We start from the raw sequence: 16,818 nt of genomic DNA, 5'->3' as shown, positions 1-16,818 counted from the left end.
GTCTCTGGATCTATTTTTGTTCATCAGTTTATGTCGTTCAATATATTCCACAAATGAGTGAGACCATGTGATATTTATCTTTCTCCGACTGGCTTAGCTTGCTTAGCATAATGCTCTCCAGGTCCATCCATGCTGTTGTAAATGGTAAGAGTTCTTTCTTTTTTTACAGCAGTGTAGTATTCCATTGTGTAGATGTACCACTGTTTTTTAATCCACTCATCTGCTGGTGGGCATTTAGGCTGTTTCCAAATCTTTGCTATTGAAAATTGTGCTGCTATGAACATAGGGTTGCATATATCCTTTCTGATTGGTGTTTTGATTTCTTGGGATATATTCCTAGAAGTGGGATTACTGGGTCAAATGGGAGTTCCATTTTTAATTTTTTGAGGAAACTCCATACTGTTCTCCACAGTGGCTGCACCAGTCTGCATTCCCACCAGCAGTGCACGAGGGTCCCTTTTTCTCCACATCCTCGCCAGCACTTGTCGTTTGTTGATTTGTTGATGTTAGCCATTCTGACAGGTATGAGATGGTACCGCATTGTTGTTTTGATTTGCATCTCTTGGATAATTAACGACTTTAAGCATTTTTTCATATGCCTCTTGGCCTTCTGTATGTCCACTTTCAAAAGTGTCTATTTAGGTCCTTTGCCCATTTTTTTTGATTGGATTGTTTATCTTCCTTTTGTTAAGTTGTATGAGTTCCTTATCAATTTTGGAGATTAAACCCTTATTGGATGTAACATTGGCAAATACGTTCTCCCATGCAGTGGGCTTTCTTATTGTTTTGTTGATGGTTTCTTTCACTGTGCAGAAGCTTTTTATTTTGATGTAGTCCCATTTGTTTATTTTCCCCTTAGTTTCCATTAACCTAGGAAATGTATCAGTAAAGATATTGCTATGACATATGTCTGATATTTTGCTGCCTATGGATTTTCTAAGATTTTTATGGTTTCCTGTCTTACGTTTAAGTCCTTTATCCATTTTTAGTTTATTTTTGTGAATGGTGGTCTAGTTTCATTTTTTTGCATATATCTGTCCAATTTTCCCAGCACCATTTATTGAAGAGACTGTCTTGACTCATTGTATTCTCTTGCCTCCTTTGTCAAATATTAATTGAGCATAATGGCGTGGGTCGATTTCTGGGTTCTTTGTTCTGTTCTATTGGTCTATATGTGTGTTCTTATGGCAGTTTTGAGAACAGTGGCTTTGTAATATAGCTTGATATCTGGTATTGTGATCCCTCCAACATTGTTCTTCTTTCTCAGGATTGCTGCAGCTATTCGGGGTCTTTTTTTTTTTAAATTCCATGTAAATTTTTGGAGAGTTTGTCCTAGGTCTGTGAAATATGCTGTTGGCATTTTAATAGGGATTGTATTGCTTTGGGTAGTATGAACATTTTAATGATGCTGATTTTAATGATGTTGAATTCATGAACAGGGTATATTCTTCCATTTGATTTTAGAGAAAGAGGAAGGGAGAGGGAGATAGAGAGAAAGAAACATTAAGCAGTTGCCTCTTGCACACACCGGGACCAGGACCAAAACTGCAACATGGGCATGTGCCCTAACCCGAAACCAACCAGTGACCTTTAGGTGCACAGGGCGATCCTCAACCAACTGGGCCACACCGGCCAGGGCTCCACTCTATTTCCTGTAGTTGCTGATTAAAACTAGAGGTTCAATCAGATTCCATGAACAGATTTTAGAACTTAGAGCACTATAAAAATGTTCTACGCCATTTAATATTCTTCTACAACATGTTTTCTTAATGACTATTATAGAGCTGTCAAAAATAGGAATGTATTCTTGCCCTGACTGGTTTGGCTCAGTGGATAGAGCGTGGGCCTTTGGACTGAAGGGTCCCAAGTTCGATTCCAGTCAAGGGCATGTACCTTGGTTGCGGGCACATCCCCAGTAGGGGGTGTGCAAGAGGCAGCTGATCGATGTTTCTAACTCTACCCCTCTCACTTCCTCTCTGTAAAAAATCAATAAAATATATTTAAAAAAATAGGAATGTATTCTTATCTATTTAGCTAGTCCCTTATTGTTCTCTTAGTTCCTGCGGATGGTGGATGCCTGCGCCAGCTTCCTCACCGAAGCCTTGAACCCAGAAAACTGTGTTGGGATACTGAGGCTGGCAGACACGCACTCCTTGGACAGTCTAAAGAAGCAGGTTCAAAGTTACATCATCCAAAACTTTGTGCAGATTCTGAACGCCGAGGAGTTCCTTGAACTTCCTGTGGACACTCTGTATCACATCTTGAAGAGTGATGACCTTTATGTGACGGAGGAGGCGCAGGTGTTTGAGACGGTGATGAGCTGGGTCAGGCACAAGCAGTCGGAGCGGCTCTGCTTGCTCCCCTACATCCTGGAGTACGTGCGCCTGCCGCTTCTGGACCCGTGGTACTTTGTGGAGACGGTGGAGGCAGACCCTCTCATCAGGCAGTGCCCGGAGGTCTTCCCGCTGCTCCAGGAAGCCAGGATGTACCACCTTTCCGGCAATGAGGTGAGATGAGAGGTGCTGCCGCTAACCAGCTAAGTAAAGGAGTTAGCGGGCCTCACAGAGATCAGGGGAGGCCGGCTGGCAGATCCTTAGAGCAAGAAGATGCTCCATGACAGTCTGAGTCAGGCAGTTCCAGAAGCCCTGGCTCTCTGATGTGTAACATGGGGATGGTAATGCCTCATGGGCAGCTTCTGAGAGGATTAGGTGAGATACAGAGATCACCCAGCACCAAGCCTGGCACGTCCCTTCTCTTCCCAGCTGAGGAAGGGTGGGAGGGTAGTGGGGGTGACACACACATGGACAGAGTGTGCCCTGTCCAGTCGCCCTTCCACGGGGTGCTGCTTTCTCCCTGCCCACTCTGGGGAACCTGATGCTCCCTTAGTCCAGACTCTCATTGTTTCCTTCCCGAATCTCTGAAAGTTCCTCAAAACGCACCTTCCTGCTCCAGTGTGGCCTCTCTCCAGTGCATTCATCAGCCGGATGATCTAAAACGGGAGCCTAATCCTTTCTCTCCTAGGCTTACCCTCTTCACTGGTTCCTCGCCCCTTTCGGGGATAAAGCCCACACTTCCCGCCCGAGCTCCCAGAGCCTGGCCCTGCCCCCTGCACCCCCTGCCTGCTTCTCTAGTGCCATCTCCAGCCCCTTTCTTCTGCTACAGCCCCAAGACACTGCTTCTAGTTCCCCAAAGCGGACCTGCTTTTTCCGCCTCCAGCCGATGCAGGTGCTGTTCAGATGCCTTTTCCCTCTTCTGCTTCTAGTCAGCTTCTGCTCCTGCTTCAAAATTCGGTTCACGCATCATCTTCTCCAGAGGCTTCTCTCATTCTCAGCCCCTGATGCATTGCAGTATTCTAACACCGACTGCTCCATGTTAACCATTGAATTCCTCATCTGTAAATATCTCCAGGTTGGGAGCTTGTTATGGTAGACAGTATGCTGTATTGGAATTTTCATCTCCAGACTTTAGGAGATTCCCTGGTATATAGTAAGTGATTGATAAAGGTTTGTTGAATGAATAAACGGAGACCAAAACGGTGAATGTGCATATCATTTGAATCTACCTGGTTCTCCTTAACAATTGAAGAAGTATTTTATTCATTACTGTATAAAGACAATACTAGGTTTAGTGGAGGTGGATCAGCGGTCAGGAAGTAATGAAATAGGGACTGTTAAGTTTATATACATGAAACCCACACATATATCCCACTATACAATACTTCTGGGTTTGGCTACCAAGCCTTCTTCATTAGGCCATTGGTAGATATCTGAGTAAAGAGTGGCTTAGGAATGATCTGCGTGAAGCCCCCCAGGAGCCTCCTCCTTTCCCCACGTGTCCTTTCTAGTTCTGTGTTGTCCTCAGATTCTTTGTCACTCACTCACTCTGCAAATATAACTTTAAATGTTTGGTAGTTTTTCCAGTGATGTTATTAGAACCAGGAGGGGTTTTGTGTGTGTGTGTGTGTGTGTGTGTGTGTGTGTGTGTGTGTGGTCTTTAATTATAAATTGTATTTCTTTAATAGATGTAGGGCTATTCAGGTTATCTATTTCTTCTAGAATGAGCTTTAATAGTTTGTATTTTTCAAAGAACTTTCCCATTTCATAGAAGTTACTGAATATGTTGGTTTAATGTTGTTCACAATATTCCCTTATTATTTGTAGAATCTGTAGTGATGTCACTCACATCTCCCATTCCAGATAGTGGTGATTTGTGTCTCCTCTTTCTTTTATAATCAGTTTGGCTTGAGGTTTGTCAATTGTATTGATTTTCTCAAAGAACAAGCTTCTGGTTTAATTTTATTTTTCTCTATTGCTTTTATGTTTTCTATTTAACTTATTTATAATCTAACCTTGATTATTTCATGTCTTCTGCTTCCTTTGGGTTTAATTTTCTCTTCTTTTTTTAGTCCCTTTGGTAGATTTGGAAGTCATTGATTTGAGACCTTTCCCCCCTAATATTGTCATCAGTACTATAAATTTTCCCCCAAGTACTACTTTAACAGCATCCCATATATTTTAACCTTTTGCACTTGGATGTCGAGTGTGACTCGACACGGTTAGCATTAGAATAAAGGAATCGAGAAAAAAGAAAAGCAAAGCAAGCGAGTGCAAAGGGTTAATATGCTATGCCTTCATTTTTTTTACAAATAAATCCTCAACAGTAACAATATGCCAGAAATGGCACCAGTCACTACAAAAAAAAAAAAAAATCTCTGCCTTGCTAAATGTCTGTCTTTCAGAGAATAGAGGACAGTAAGAAAATAAAGGGTTGTGAGTAGACTGATGGAGGGAGTGTAGGCAATCACATGGGTCATATCCCGTGCTGGGCAGGTGGCTCAGCACTGGGAATCAAAACCCTCATACACTTGGACAAGTGTCAGTTTCTGCAGCTGTATTCAGTGAAGCATTTAAAGTTCAGAGTCTTGATCAACTGTATTTCCAAAATTCTGGCTATTTCTGTTTCTGCTTCCCATTTGTTTAGTCTCTGAAATGCAGGTGATGAAGGCATTCTTTTGATATAAAATATCTCTACTGTGTCTTCTGCAAAATTGCTGCTATAAAACATCTGCTCTGCCTTTTGTATTTGAAATGGGGTTGGGGGGTGGGGAGTGGGAGCTTAAACTTTGGATTTAGGAGGAGAGAGAATTCTGATATCTGGAAAAGTCTCCAGTGGCAGAAATTTGGGCTTGCAGTCAGGAGAATCTTGGCTTTAACTTTGCACAATTTACCTACAGTGAGACCTTGGGCTACTTAACTGCTCTAGAGCTCAGACCCAACCTGTAACATGGAGATAATAATGCCTACCAGCTGCTAGAATTGTTTTGAGATATAATTAGATAATGAATTAGATGTGCTTAGCACAGTGTCTGGCACATGGAAAATGCCCCACAAATGAAGACTGTTCTTATTCTCACTCAGTTTGTTTATGGTGCCCTATCTCCCACAATCAGACATTTTCTTTGTCTTAGGCTAAAATCTCTCTTTTCACTGTGTCCTAGGTTTTTGCTGCCTTTATTGCCCCTAATCCAGCTCAAAGCACTTTCTCATTTCCATTGCAGGCTGGGTAACTGAACCAACCCACCACTGTGATCCCCGGCTTGCGGTCTCATTGCTACTTGATTCCTGAAACTCCCTGTCTGCTCACTGCTTGAATGATCTTGGGTTTGTTCCTGGTGACAGTAGTGTAAGCGTCTAGGCTACTCCTGGAACTTACTTCACCTTCCTTTCCCAAACTTTAACCCTTCTTGTCCTATCACTATCTCTCCTTCTTAATCTTGTCCCTCCTCCAAGTTCATGAAGGTGATGACAGTGGGTCATTTTAAAACCCTAAAAGCAAATGTCAATCTGTATTTAACTTAGAAATGGTAGCTGGTACCTTCATTGGGAGAGGTCTTTTGGGACAGAAAAGTTGTCCCTCTGTTTCACTTCCTCCTAAATTTCCACCTTGATCTATACCAAGGTCTAATGGCATAGAAATGATTATAGGCATTTACAGAGGTTGTGTTTGCTTCTCCATGGTCACAAGGCCATAGGTGGTGGACCCAAACTCTGGTGTATTTGACTCCAGACGTCTGCTCTTTCAGCTGGGTTCAAATATCCATGGTGTGGCTCTCTTTGCTTGTTAATGGCTCTGAAGGGTCATATGCTTGAGGTTGAGACCCAGTCCCTCAACCTGCTTGGCCATACCCTGCTCCCACTGTCAGGACCTCTCTTTCAGAAGAAGTGTGGTAGTGAACAAAAGTCTGGGATGTCATCAAGATATTGGAACAAGGCAGGAGTGGAAGGTGGCCAAAAATGGAATTCTAGGATTCAAGGCTTCATATCAGGTAGGAAGGGAGAAGCAAGAAGTGCATTTGATGGTAGACTTGGAGTCCTTAAAATGGCAGCAAAAGCAATAACAGATAACCTTTATTGAGTACTTATTATATACCAGGCTCTGGGCCAAACACACTATGTATATGATCTCAATGAATCCTCACAGCAAACCTGTGAGGTAGTTACCACTATAATCTCCAATATACAGATGATAAAACTGAGGCTCAGGGAGGTGATGTCACCTGGTCACACAATGGCAGAGTTGGGAACTGGGCCCTGCTCTGCTGGCTCCATAACCTGAGCTCTGAAACCCTGTGTCATCCTGTACTCCCATTGGTTTTCCAGATAATATCAGAGCGCACCAAGCCCAGGATGCATGAGTTCCAGTCTGAGGTGTTTATGATCATCGGTGGCTGCACGAAGGATGAACGGTTTGTGGCGGAGGTAACCTGCCTGGACCCCCTGAGGCGCAGCCGCCTGGAGGTGGCCAAGCTCCCGATGACGGAGCATGAGCTGGAGAGTGAGAATAAGAAGTGGGTGGAGTTTGCATGCGTGACATTAAAAAATGAGGTCTACATCTCAGGTAAGCAGGAGCCACGTGATGCCAAAGCAAGTCCGCATTGGCACTACATATTTTTCCTGAGTGAGGGCAGGCAGCCATCCTAGAAGAATTATTGTAAATGGCAACAATCTAGCTCTGACTGGGTCAGGATATGGCAACCAGAAGCTCAGGTGGTCTTATCTTGGAAAGCACATTTTTACTTGATGAGCACTAACCTGTGAGCAATATTATGCTAGGATCTGGGGAACAGGAAGAGAAACAGAAAAGTGCTACTAGAATTTATTCGGTATCTGCTATAGGCATAGTACAATAAGCTTGGCACTGGGAATACAGTAATGAATAAAAATGTCTGCTCTTCTCCAAGACCTGATCCTTCAAATTTATTAGGTCATTCTTTTAGACACTCCCAAAGCATCCAGTATTTTTTTCATTTCTTACTTCTAAGTAGTTTGATCAATTATTTACAATGATTTCTGCCTATCAACCATTAATCCTTAAATTATCTGACAGTCAGCACTATTCCCAACACCTAGCACTGTGCCTGGCCACCATAGTAAATGCTCAAAGAATATTTATTGAAAGACATATTTTCTACCATCTTTGCAGCATAGTAGATGAATTTATAATTTGGTAGCATTTAATCATATGCCTCTCACATCAACTCTATAAGATAGGTGACTTAAATCTCCAGGTTACAGATGGAGAAAACGGAAGCTCAGAAAGGTTATGGAATGCACCTAAGGCCACACACTGGTAAATGTCAGGCAGGATTCCAACCCAGGTTCTCTGAGTCCCATGCTTTCCCCAAAAGCGACCCAGCTCTTCTTGGGGCCCCAAGGGAGGAGACAAGTATCCCTTCTCTTCTCTAGAAGGTTCTCTCTAATCTATGCTTATTTGGAGAAAAGCTGCTTCCCAGAGCTGGCTTCCTCCAAAATCAAGGTCAGGTCAGTTCTTCTTGGGCTATATTAATATCATAGATGAGGTTATAGCTTTCTTTTATCTTGTAGAAATATGTTTTAATTGTTGTAGAAGATTCAAATAATATAGAGGATGAAGTAAAATATGTCAGTTTCTCTGTGTCATTATAATCCTATATTTTAAATTAAAAATAGTTTTATATTGCTTTAGAGTAAATAATGCCAGTTTCAGTATCTAATTCTAAATCTCAGTGAATTACCATAGCAGTATATGGGGTTGCTCTGCTCAGTCACTCAGGGACCTAGGCTCCTTCCATCTTGTGATGCTGCTGTTTTGTATATGTGGTCTTCATTTTGAGAGGAGAGAGAAAATGAATGAGTTGAGTGTGAACGAGTTGAGAACAGCCTTAGTCTGGATTCACAATTCTACTCACAGTCTATTGGCAAGAATGAGCCACATGCCCTCCCTGCCCCCCTACCCACTGCAGGTGGGCTGGGAAATGCCATTTAACTGTGTGTCCAGGAGGAAAAGACAGGGTTTGTAATTATAGTCAGTCTTTGCCACATCCACTGTATGTTATTCTACAACTTGTCCTAAATGTGTCGTTGTCTTTTGAAAAAATATTATTCTACTCTTCTCTTAAATGTTATTCTACTCTTCTCTTAAATGTGTCATTGTCTTTTTAAAAAATGATACAAGCAATACATGAAAGCATGCTTGTTATCCTAATATATAAAAAGCCAGGGGCCGTCATGACCGAAACAACTGGACAAATGACTGAACAGCAGGCTGTGTGGGGTGACAAGGCCGGCAGGGGGATTAGTGAGGGACGACCAAACGACTGAACAGCAGGCTGCATGGGGCGACCAAGCTGGCAGGGGGGTTAGTGAGGGATGACCAAACGACTGAACAAGCAGGCTGCGTGGAGCAACCAGGCCAGCAGGGGGGGGCGGTTGGGGGCAACCAGGCCAGCAAGGGGGGGGGGGGCAATTGGGGGTGACCAGGTCAGCAGGGGGGGCAGTTAGGGGTCATCAGGCCGGCAGGCAGAGGCGGTTAGGGGTGATCAGGCTGGCAGGGGGGCAATTAGGGGCGATCGGGCAGGCAGGCAGGCAGGTGAGCAGTTAGGAGCCAGCGGTCCTGGATTGTGAGAGGGATGTCTGACTGCTGATGAGGGACGACCAAACCAGCAGTCAGACATCCCCCAGGGGTCCCGGATTGGAGAGTGTGCAGGCTGGGCTGAGGGGACCCCCCACCCTGTGCACAAATTTCATGCACCGGGCCTCTAGTACACAATAAAATCAACAGAAATTTCACTTCAATTCACAATACATTTTCCACCTCATTGCAGTTGGTGTAATGGATCTATCATATGTTTTAAGTGATATAATTCATGTAAAGCACAGCACAATCCCAAGCACATGGTGAGACCTCAACAGTGTTAGCCATCATTAGCGTTATTTCATTATCATTATTCCTTTTACCAGCTGCAGGACAGTTTATTGAATAAATGAACCATGATTGTTTTTCAGCTTTTATTTTTCCACTAAAAAAATATTGCGCATATGTTTATGAACTTGTGCTGCTATTTGGAGAGATTCCTAGAAGTGGTCATAAGATGTGAGAATTTAGAATTCTTGTAGATATTGCTAAATTGTCCTCCAGAAAGTTTGTACCAATTTACAGTTCAACCAATGATGAATAACAGTGGCCATTTTCAACATCCATTTTATGTTATTTTTTATTATCAGTCAATTATACTTTTAATAGTCTAGAATGCTTAAATTTATACACTTGGATCATTAATGAGGTCGAGTATATTTCTGTATATTTAATAGGTAACTATATTTATTTTACAAATTATCTGTTCACACTGTTTTTCTATTGGTGGTTTGTCTTTTTTTTTTAAATTAAGTTTTTGGAGTTCTTATCATATATCTTTTGCTATTTGTATTGCAAGTACTTTCTCCCAGGCTGTGTTGTTTTCTAACATTGATTTAGATTTTATATAGTAACTTTCTTATATGATTCTGGGTTTCAAATCCCACCTGAAGATCCTTAACATCTTCTATATTTTCTTTAGTTACTTTTAAGGCATTTACATTTGAGGTTTATTTTAAGGGTAATGTGGAATAGGGATCTATCTTAATTTTTCTCTAAAAGTGTTCTAAGACCATTTATTGAATGATCTCTACATCTTTTAGTCTGTTCTGTACTCTGGCTGTTATTCATCAGTGTGTGTGGTCTGATGCAGCACCACATTGTTTGTATAATAGCTGTGTAGTATAGCTTGATGTTTGCTGTGGAAAGCCCCCTCTTCATTTTTCTTTGTCACAAGTTCCTTAGAAATCTTTCCAAATTTACTCTTCCAAGTGAAATTTAGAATGATCTTTTCAAGTTCCCTGAAAATTCCTGAAGGCGCTGGATAAGTGGATTTATCTGGAGAAGGTTGATGTCTTCTTATCTATGCACACGATACGCCTGCCCAGTTAATCGGGTCTTCTTTTATGAAGTAAAATTCATAGAGTTCTTTTTCTTTTTAAATAAAATTTGCATGCATTTCTTTAAAAGTTTATAGTTATTTAGTAAGTTTTGACACTACCTACATGGAACCAATATCACAGAGTTTTAAGTAAACAGAGATCTCTAAAAGGTACACAACCAAAAGAAAAATGATTAAACTGAGTGAACTAAAAATTCACCAAAGAGGAAGAAGCTCAGTCTCCCTAATAGCCAGGGAGAACCAAACTGGCATTATTTTTCTCCATTGGGCTATAAAACAACAACAAAGAAAACACCCCAAAACAGCCCCCCAACCCCCTCCTTACATCCACTGTGGGTGGGGCATGGGGAAAGGACAGCAGCTTTAGAGGGCTCTTTGGCAGCACCTATAAAAATTCAAGGTATGTACACCCTTGACCTAGGAAACCCACTTTTGGGCTCCATCCTAGAGAAACACTTACCCATGACACGGAGCATCATCAGTGACATTCATTGCCGCACTAGGGCAGTAGGGCAGGTTAACAAGTCTGAAAAGTACATATTTTTCGTTAAGTAGTTGAGTTGGGACTGTGTGCTGATGGGGAATTGGAAATACAAATTTGTTAAAATATTTGATTAAAGTCACCAAAAAGGACAGTTCTCCTCTGTTTTGTTCTCTCTTCCTAATTAAATTATGTATTTTCTGTTTAATAAGAGAGTTGCTTTGAAAAAATTATTTACCAGCTCACTCTCACATTTTCTATTGGGAGCATCTCATTCTTTTATAGTGAAAATTGTTTAAAAACAGGACAAACCCACTTATATTTTTTTGTACAGTTATAAACCCAGATAATTTTTAAAAATATGTTTTTATTGATTTGTTTAGAGAGAGAGGGAGGGAGAGGGATTGAGAGATAGAAACATCAATGGATGAGAGAGAAACATTGCAGGTGGGCTGGGAAATGCAGTTTAACTGTGTGTCCAGGAGGCTGCCTCCTGCATGCACCTTACTAGGGGTCGAGACTGCAACCCAGGCGTGTGCCCTGACCAGGAATCAACCAGTGACTTCTTGGTTCATCGGTCGATGGTCAACCACCGAGCCAACCAGCTAGGCAACTCCGGGGACTTTAAAATATTTATTGGTTTGCATTTTAAAAAATAAATAAGCAAACAGAACATAAGCTGCTTTTTAATTTGCCTGCTGGTCAAGGAAGGCCCTGCACAGTCCAGCCTTATCTGTCCTGCCTTACAGCTTGCTTCTTAGCTTCACAAACATGGAGTCCTGGCTCCTGCTGTGGGTGGAGGAGGACGTGATCCTGCCTCCCTGAAGCCCACCTCTTCCCCGAGCTCTCACGGCACAGAGATGCCACATGACACGTCTGGAATTACTCACCCCAGCCTCACACTGTCTCTTTTTGTTCCTCTGTGTTGGTTCTGTCTCCCCAAATAGGCCACACACCCCTTCAGGATTTCTTTTTTTCTTCGGAGGGCTGGCCTGGGGATTCAGCACTTATGGATCTGTGGGAAATTATGGGAGAAGCTGTATTTCTGACACATCTGGTGGTTTCTGAAACGCTCTGCATCTCTTCTAGGTGGCAAAGAAACACAGCACGATGTTTGGAAATATAATTCTTCAATCAACAAATGGATCCAAATAGAGTATTTGAACATAGGCCGCTGGAGGCATAAGATGGTGGTGTTGGGTGGCAAGGTCTATGTGATCGGAGGTTTTGATGGCTTGCAGAGGATCAACAACGTGGAGACCTACGACCCCTTCCACAACTGCTGGTCAGAGGTATCGGAGATTATTCCTATGGGTGACTCTGTTTGCATTATTACTTCAAAGCCTAAAAATGGGTTTATGGCAATGTTGGGATATGGCTTTCTGATCACTCGGCTCCCACGGAGAACATTTTTGGTGGCTGAGAGCTTCCCTCATCATAGCAATCATTGCTTTAGCATTGCTGATCAGGTCACAGCTTTGTGTACACCTGCCCTATCCTGGCCAGAACCCCAGATGTGGGGGGGGAGAGGGGGCGCTGGATCCTACTCGGGGTGCATATCTTGGCCCATAGTCTCCGTGTCCTCAGATGCCACCTATCCTTGTCTTCTCCACACGGGACACCCAAGGGTCCCTTTAACACAGTGTTTGTTGAATGCAGAGCCATTCGGTAGTGCTTGGAAATCAGCCCTTGTTTATTTGCTTATGAGTGAATCATCTTTTATATACCTGCATGCAAGAGTTTAACAAGTTTCACAATGCAAACTCAGGTATAGATCACACTCAGGCCAAGGTAAGGCATTGCTAATCAATGGGTGCAAAGGATACGCTCTGGAGATCCGCTGTACGACACTGTGCTGTAGATAACAATACTTATTGTACTCTCAAAAATGTGTTAAGAGAGGGTAGACCTCATGTTAAGTGTTCTTACCACAATAATTTAAAAAAAAAAAAAAAGTCAAGTGATCTCACTTCCTGGTATTTCCAGGTTATTCCCACTTTCATATTTTCTTTCTCTCCTTGTCATATCATACGTCAGAGCATGTTTCAGTTTTGGAGCGTGTAAAGCGTGGTCATTGTAGGCACAGCACAGGTAGCCAGGTCCTCCTGGCATCCAGACCTGCCAGCCTGAAGAGTGCCAAATGGGGAGCCCTTAATGTTAATGGGGGAGGGGGTGTACTAAGATCTCAGTCTGGTAAGCCCCATTACTTGGCACTTGTGGGTTGGTCCATGGCCCAAGAGGATCATGTCAGTGAGCAAGAAGCTCTTGGAGGACCCCTTTCGTGCCCTGGGGTTCACAGCGTGGAAGCACAAGTCTGGCTTAATCCCCAAATCTGCATGTTGCCCCAGAATGGGAGAGTCTGTTTACCTGTGGCCACCTGAAACCCATTTACCATTTCTTCTTCCTGGATATTATAAACACTAAGGACAATGCCTGGCATATCACGAATAATTCTAAGTGAATAAACACATGAATGAATAGGACTATGCACGTTTGAAAAAGCATTTCTCTCCAATACTTTTGAGTGGAAACATTTATGCCTGTCACAACCCCTCCTCACCTGAGAACTGAACTCTGGGAGAAACAGGCTGGAAACACCCAACGCCTGCTAGAATCTGGAGGGAGGGTGGGATATATGTGCTTTGATCCTCTCTGTGTTTCAAGGGGAGTCAAGGCTACAGGCCTTGTGACTTCAGGCAAAGGATGCCCAGGCTTGTGTGCCCTGGCTCCGGGCCTGTGTCCTGTGAGCCACTGCAGATAGCTGGGCAATGTGACTGACAGCTTCTCCTGGGCCTGCGTCTCTACAGGCCGCGCCCCTCCTCGTCCATGTCAGTTCCTTCGCAGCCACCAGCCATAAGAAGAAGCTCTATGTGATTGGGGGAGGGCCCAATGGAAAACTGGCCACGGACAAGACTCAGTGTTACGACCCTTCAACCAATAAGTGGAGTTTAAAGTCGCCCATGCCAGTGGAGGCTAAATGCATCAATGCAGTGAGTTTCCGGGACCGCATCTATGTCGTTGGTAAGTGAGCAAATGGCTTCTTATGTATCCAAGGTTCCCCACCCATGAAGCCATGCAGGTAGATCAGACGAAGCCCTCCTGGGAACTCACAAATTCCTGGTTGAAAAGGAAGAGAAGATGGGATTGGACCAGGCTTTGGTGGGATTTCCCTTGAAGTCCTCGAGGCAGAAAACTGCCCACATTTAGGAGACATACAAAGCAAATCATCCCTGGGACTCAGGGAGGAGTTAGAAGTTGCTGCAGGAACATGTGCAGATATTGAAATGTGCACAGTATGATAACTGCCCAATAAGTAGTCGCTATCATTATTTCTTCTTTTGTGTTCATTGGAATTTTACTCTCCCTACTTGCTTTGGGGGTTCTGAAAAGTTGCAGTTTGCTCGAAGGAAAGCCTGGCCAGCCAGACCACAGTTGGCATGTAATGTTAAGGATGATGGATCTCAATCTTGACTACTCATTAGAATCACCTTGGAGCTTATTACAAAAGTATGGGCAGCTGGGCTTCACTTCGGACCAATGAAATCAGAATGGGAAAGAGGATGCTGGCCAACAGTTGCAAGTGTTTTGTTTTTTTTTTTAAATATATTTTTATTGATTTCAAAGAGGAAGGAAGAGGGAGAGAGAGAGAGAGAGAGAGAAACATCCACAATGAGAGAGAATCGTGGATTGGCTGCCTCCTGCAAGTCCCCCACTGGGGATCGAGCCCACAACCCAGGCATGTGCCCTTGACCGGAATCAAACCTGGGACCTTTCAGTTCCCAGGCCGATGCTCTATCCACTCAGCCAAACCGGATAGGGCAGTTGCAATTGTTTTTAACGTACAGTGACTTTAATGTGCAGCAAGGATTGAGAACTACTGATAAAGGGGATGCCAAAAATAAATAACGTAAGCAAATAAGAGATAATCAGACAAGTAAATATGGAAAGAGATGAAGGAAAAACCTCTCTCTTCCTTGGTTGAGGTTTCATGTGTGTTTATGGTCAGGCTCATGACTGCTTCAAGGTCTAATCTGGAGACGAGTACCTTGAACGGTGTCCCAGGCCGTGCTCGGTTTAAAGAGGGGCCACCGCCTGTGGTTACTGTCACGTATCGACGGCTTCTACGCACCAGGCCTTCTGCCAGTTACTTCGTGCTCACGGTCCTTCTGACGACTTACTATCACGTGCTCGTGGTTACAGATCAAAAGGGGCAGAGCTGGAATTGTGAGCAGAGTCTGCCTGACGCACCACGTGGTATTTCTTCCAGGGAGCAGTCTCGGGGTGCATTTTGGCCGCTCGGTGGAGCCAGGTGCCCCTGGGGACCCGATTAGCACTGGCTGCAGAATTTAAAGGACGGTGGGGAAGTGTCAGTCTCCAGCACGTAGGAAGTGTTTAGAAAGCCGTCCAGCTCCTTTCTCTAGGCAAGATGGTAGACTTACCTAATCGGAAGGATGGTGTTTGTGGTTCGAAGGAGGAGAAACCCAGAACCAATGGCGCGAGGCCCACCGTGTCTCCCTTGGTCTGCAGGTGGGGCCATGAGAGCGCTGTACGCCTACAGCCCCCTGGAGGACACCTGGAGCCTGGTGACCCAGCTCAGCCACGAGCGGGCCAGCTGCGGCATCGCGCCCTGCAACAACCGGCTCTACATCACAGGGGGGCGCGACGAGAAGAACGAGGTCATCGCCACGGTGCTGTGCTGGGACCCCGAGGCCCAGAAGCTAACCGAGGAGTGCGTCCTGCCCCGGGGGGTGTCGCACCACGGCAGCGTCACCATCAGGAAGTCCTACACCCACATCCGGAGGATCGTGCCCGGCGCGGTGTCGGTCTGACTGCGGGAGGCGGAGTCACCCCTGGAGCTGGGCGGCGCCTCCTGAAGACCCTCCGCACCCCTCCCCCAGGCCCCGCCCACCTCAGACAGTAGGCGGGGCTTGCGTTTTCAGTCAGACCTCAGGGAATCCCCGTGGCTCCCCCTGGGGGCTCCTTGGAAGTCACAGCTTTGGGACCCTTGAGAGCAGCCAGGAGTGTTTGCGTGACCTACCTCAGGAGAGCAGAAGAGCCATCCATATGTGACATTCAGGACACACCTGCCCGGGCCAGGGTCTGAGCCGGGCGCTTTTGTAGATGAAGTCACTGAACCATCATACAGACCTGGTGGCTGTTTTGTTTTGTTTTGTCTTTATCACTGTTTTACAAGCGAGGAAACCGAGTTTCAGGGAGGCGAAGTGACTTGCCCCAGATCACTCAAACTGCAAGTAGCAAAACCAGGAGTCTAAACCCAGGTCTTTCAGTGTCAAAGTCAGTGCCCTTTCTGCCATGCTGGCTCTCTCAGAGCAGGAAACCAGACACAAAAACAAGGTGCCCCAAACCGGCTCGTTTTTTTTGTTCTGACAAGTTTGCAAAAGGATTCACTAATCAAGGCAGGGAAATAAGGGTATTTCTCTTTTCTTTTCCTTTCCTTTTATTTTCTCCCGCTTCTCCCCGCCCCCTCCCCGACTGACGCAGGCGTGGGAGCCTTGGGCTCCTTGTCAGGAGCATCTCAGAGGCTGTTTCATCTGACAGGTCTGGGGAGGTGGGTCTGGGAAGGCCTGTTTGCTTTGAAAGATATATAAAAAAAAATTGTGTTCTGTTCTCCCATCAAGAGCCTCTATTTTTTTTATGATCATAGGAGGCCCATTTTGGACTAGAACTGTCATCACCAGACAGAATTGTACCTTCAGCACAGTCCAGTGCCCTGGCCCCTTAATGTCTAGCTGTTGTATTGCCATGGAGAAAAGAGGTTCCCAGAGACTCAGAGCTCTGTTTTAAAAAGGTGTGAATATCCTAATAGACTGCTGGCCACTGCAGAATCAGGAATCACCAGCTCCTCCTCCTCCTTCTCTTCTTCTTCTTCTTCTTCTTCTTCTTCTTCTTCTTCTTCTTCTTCTTCTTCTTCTTCTTCTTCTTCTTCTTCTTCTTCTTCTTCTTTATCCTATATCCAAAGGTATGCTTTGACTGATTTTAGAGAGAAGAAGGAACAGAGAAACATCCATCAGTTGCTTCCCGT

General features: G+C 44.4%; 1 protein-coding gene across 1 annotated transcript in view; it reads left to right on the top strand.

The window, feature by feature from the left end:
• KLHL6 (kelch like family member 6) overlaps positions 1-15,604 on the top strand; it is a 49,353-nt gene extending 33,749 nt beyond the window's left edge. Inside the window, exons 3-7 of the mRNA XM_008142351.3 lie at positions 2,058-2,507; positions 6,660-6,897; positions 11,865-12,067; positions 13,583-13,796; positions 15,303-15,604. Of these exons, the coding sequence (XP_008140573.1) occupies positions 2,058-2,507; positions 6,660-6,897; positions 11,865-12,067; positions 13,583-13,796; positions 15,303-15,604 (1,407 nt within the window). The remainder of the gene's footprint in view (positions 1-2,057; positions 2,508-6,659; positions 6,898-11,864; positions 12,068-13,582; positions 13,797-15,302) is intronic.
• The last annotated feature ends 1,214 nt before the right edge of the window (positions 15,605-16,818 follow it).

The sequence above is a fragment of the Eptesicus fuscus genome, chromosome 3, assembly GCF_027574615.1.
Source record: "Eptesicus fuscus isolate TK198812 chromosome 3, DD_ASM_mEF_20220401, whole genome shotgun sequence".
In the NCBI taxonomy this organism is placed as follows: domain Eukaryota; kingdom Metazoa; phylum Chordata; class Mammalia; order Chiroptera; family Vespertilionidae; genus Eptesicus; species Eptesicus fuscus.
Note: the sequence above shows the minus strand (reverse complement) of the source record. Positions and strands in the feature narration are given on the sequence as shown.